The sequence below is a fragment of the Kogia breviceps genome, chromosome 20 (assembly GCF_026419965.1).
Source record: "Kogia breviceps isolate mKogBre1 chromosome 20, mKogBre1 haplotype 1, whole genome shotgun sequence".
NCBI lineage: Eukaryota > Metazoa > Chordata > Mammalia > Artiodactyla > Physeteridae > Kogia > Kogia breviceps.
In genome coordinates, this window is record NC_081329.1 from 28,491,835 (window position 1) to 28,494,561 (window position 2,727).

Consider the following 2,727-nt stretch of genomic DNA (forward strand, 5'->3'; position numbering starts at 1 on the left):
TACTTTTCTAGATGACTAGATGAGAGGAAAACAAAGGCCAGCCCTGTTTCCGAGGGTGCCAGGACCCAGCAGAAGGTCCCTGAAGAGAAGTCTCTGGAGACCTTTGAAGCTGACATTGAACCTTGGGTGGAATGTAAGTGTTCCACACACCAGTGGGGACAGTGGCTGGCTGAATACCGTGGAAGGTAGACAGAACGAATTTAAATTCTTCCAAAGGAAGTATTGTTCTGACTGTGTCTGACTGATGCCAAAATAAATATGAGAGGTAAAAGTCAACTCATCCCTTTGGAGTGCTGTGTACATAAAAGCACCTTTTAACTCTTCCTCCGGCTTTTTTTGGACATTGTTGTTGACATATACACAAACCTAAGGAGACACTGTCTATCGCTATGATTATTATTAAATGAAAATTTTATTCAGCAATTGCAGGTTTGCTGTTGGACGCAGGCTCTGATGGGATCAGGCTGTGTCACATCAGCGTGTTGTAGTGTCTGACCCCCCTTCTACAGCAGACACACCCCAAATCAATGTCCTTGATGCTTAAGCTTTCTCGCAATAGCTTTGGGGTTGCCCTGGCTAGAGATGTCCACAGGCCACTGGTGTGGGCTACCAAATGTTGGGACTACACTTTAAGAACTCTGGGAATTAAAACTTTCTGGTGGCTTGCAGAACGCTTTGTTTTGGTTGTGGTCTGGAAAGATTTGAGAGTCTAAGCCACCTTGTTTGTCTCTTATCTTTGTGCTGTCCTGCTCTCAGCTATTTTTTTTTTTCTAGAGAAGGGTCCAAGTCTATAATTCTATTGCCACAGACGTGGTAAAAAGAAATTCCCCCCCCACTTTCCTGCCCTATCACTGAACACAGCTTTTAGTAACATTTAGCACAAGAACAGGATATTGGCAACTCAACTGTTAAACCTGTCGGTGATTATGCTTCCTTGAGATCACTCTGATGTCACCAGTGTAATCTGAGCCTGGAGCTTTTGTTCACACTTTAAATAGCAGTCCCGGAATGATTTCGCTACAGACTCTCTGGAGAGCCCGGGAGCTGAATTCCCAAAGATTCACACATCGATGAAAGCCAAGCCAAGCCACCCGGCCAGAAGCATGTCCACCTCATTGCGAGTAAGCCCGTCCATCCACGGCTACCACTTCGACACGGCCTCACGTAAGAAAGCCGTGGGCAACATCTTTGAAAACATAGACCAAGAAGCATTACAGAGGCTCTTCAAAAACTCTGGGGACAAGAAAGCAGAGGAGAGAGCTAAGATCATTTTTGCCATAGATCAAGATTTGGAGGAGAAAACACGAGCCCTGATGGCTCTGAAGAAGAGGACGAAAGACAAGCTTTTCCAATTTCTGAAACTGCGGAAATATTCCATCAAAGTGCACTGAGGACCAGAGGATGGATAAGGACATTAGCCAAGAAAGGACATTTAAAGACCAAGCGAGTCTATGAAACCTAGCGGCACAGCATCTTGTTGCTGCCTTGTAAGTTTCTCTTCCATAGGAACAGAACGAACTTGTTACAAAGACTCCAACTAATTTCACGCCTGTGCTGTTACAGTGGAGAAGGAAATGCTTTCAGCAAGGACTGGAAAACTCCCCCTGCGGGAAAAGGACCGATGCTGATGTCAGGGGAGAGTCTGGACAGACATAAGGAGAACTGAAACTGAAGATAACAGAAGTCTGGGGAAGAATGGAGGCCAGGGTCTGTCTCCCTGTCAGGCCCTAGGACTTAAACTCAACCTGAACTTTTTTTCCTGAACCAAACTGGGTAGGGGGAGGGAGATGGGGAACAGGAGAGAGAATTCCACGCTGCAATTGTTTACTGAATTTTTTATTTGAATGTTCAAAGTGTTGCCAAGGTTCAATGTTGTCTATTGGTAGATTTTTTTTTTTTTTTTTGAGATCAGTAATTGATTATTTATTTGCATTTATTACAATGCCTTAAAAAGTGCACCACATGGGTGTTAAGTACAAATTCAAGGAACTGCGTTATTTTCAGCAGCTCAATGAAACCGTACGCCACCTTCTGGTTTGTAAGGGGTTTTTACGCATTTCAAACTGGTTGCCCAAAAGTTAAAATAATAGGGTCCTTCATAAATCCGAAGTACTGTGAACAAATTTTATAGTTTTTTTAATCTTCTAACTAATGCTCAAATATAATCTAAATTTCTTACAGTTACTGCAATAAGCATTAGGAAGTGAATATGATACACTTAATAGTTTATAAAGATGCTATGGTTTCTATAATTTATTACTATGACAAATGATATGCAACCTTAATAAATTATTATAAACTTAGCTGCTCTTGGTGTGTGATGATTGGTCTCAAAGGAAAAATAAGATGGTAATTTTTATTATTATAAACTTTTATAAGCTTTTCTAAGGATTTTACTCTAAGAGTAAGAAGTGCTTTTAAAGTAGCTTTGCATTGCCACCTTGCTCAAAGCAAATTCTTACATCAAGTATCTAGGAAGTTTCTCTGTCCTGACTTTAAAATATAAGATACAGGCATAGAAATTCATAGAGTGGCTCATCAGTATTGTTTATGTATCCATAGAGGGTGAGTTTCAAAAGGTTTTTCTCTCCATATTTTTGAAATTTTTCCTCTGTGGTTATGGTAGCTGTGTACATTTATTTTTCCCCAAACAATATATCTGAGGGTCAGAGTCTGAATTACGATCAAGATTTTGTGGCTTATCAATGTTTATTTAATATAAACCAA

The 2,727-nt window shown here is 40.7% G+C and overlaps 1 protein-coding gene across 1 annotated transcript; it reads left to right on the plus strand.

The window, feature by feature from the left end:
- Nucleotides 1–998: 998 nt before the first annotated feature.
- On the plus strand, nt 999–2,303 carry TCIM (transcriptional and immune response regulator). Its single transcript, XM_059049167.2, has one exon. It carries the CDS (start codon nt 1,071–1,073, stop codon nt 1,389–1,391), a length of 321 nt encoding a protein of 106 aa, XP_058905150.1. The 5' UTR covers nt 999–1,070; the 3' UTR covers nt 1,392–2,303.
- The last annotated feature ends 424 nt before the right edge of the window (nt 2,304–2,727 follow it).

Coding starts and splice junctions, on each gene's coding strand:
- TCIM (XM_059049167.2), top strand. CDS start 1,071: ATGAAAGCCAAGCCAAGCCACCCGGCCAGAAGCATGTCCACCTCATTG.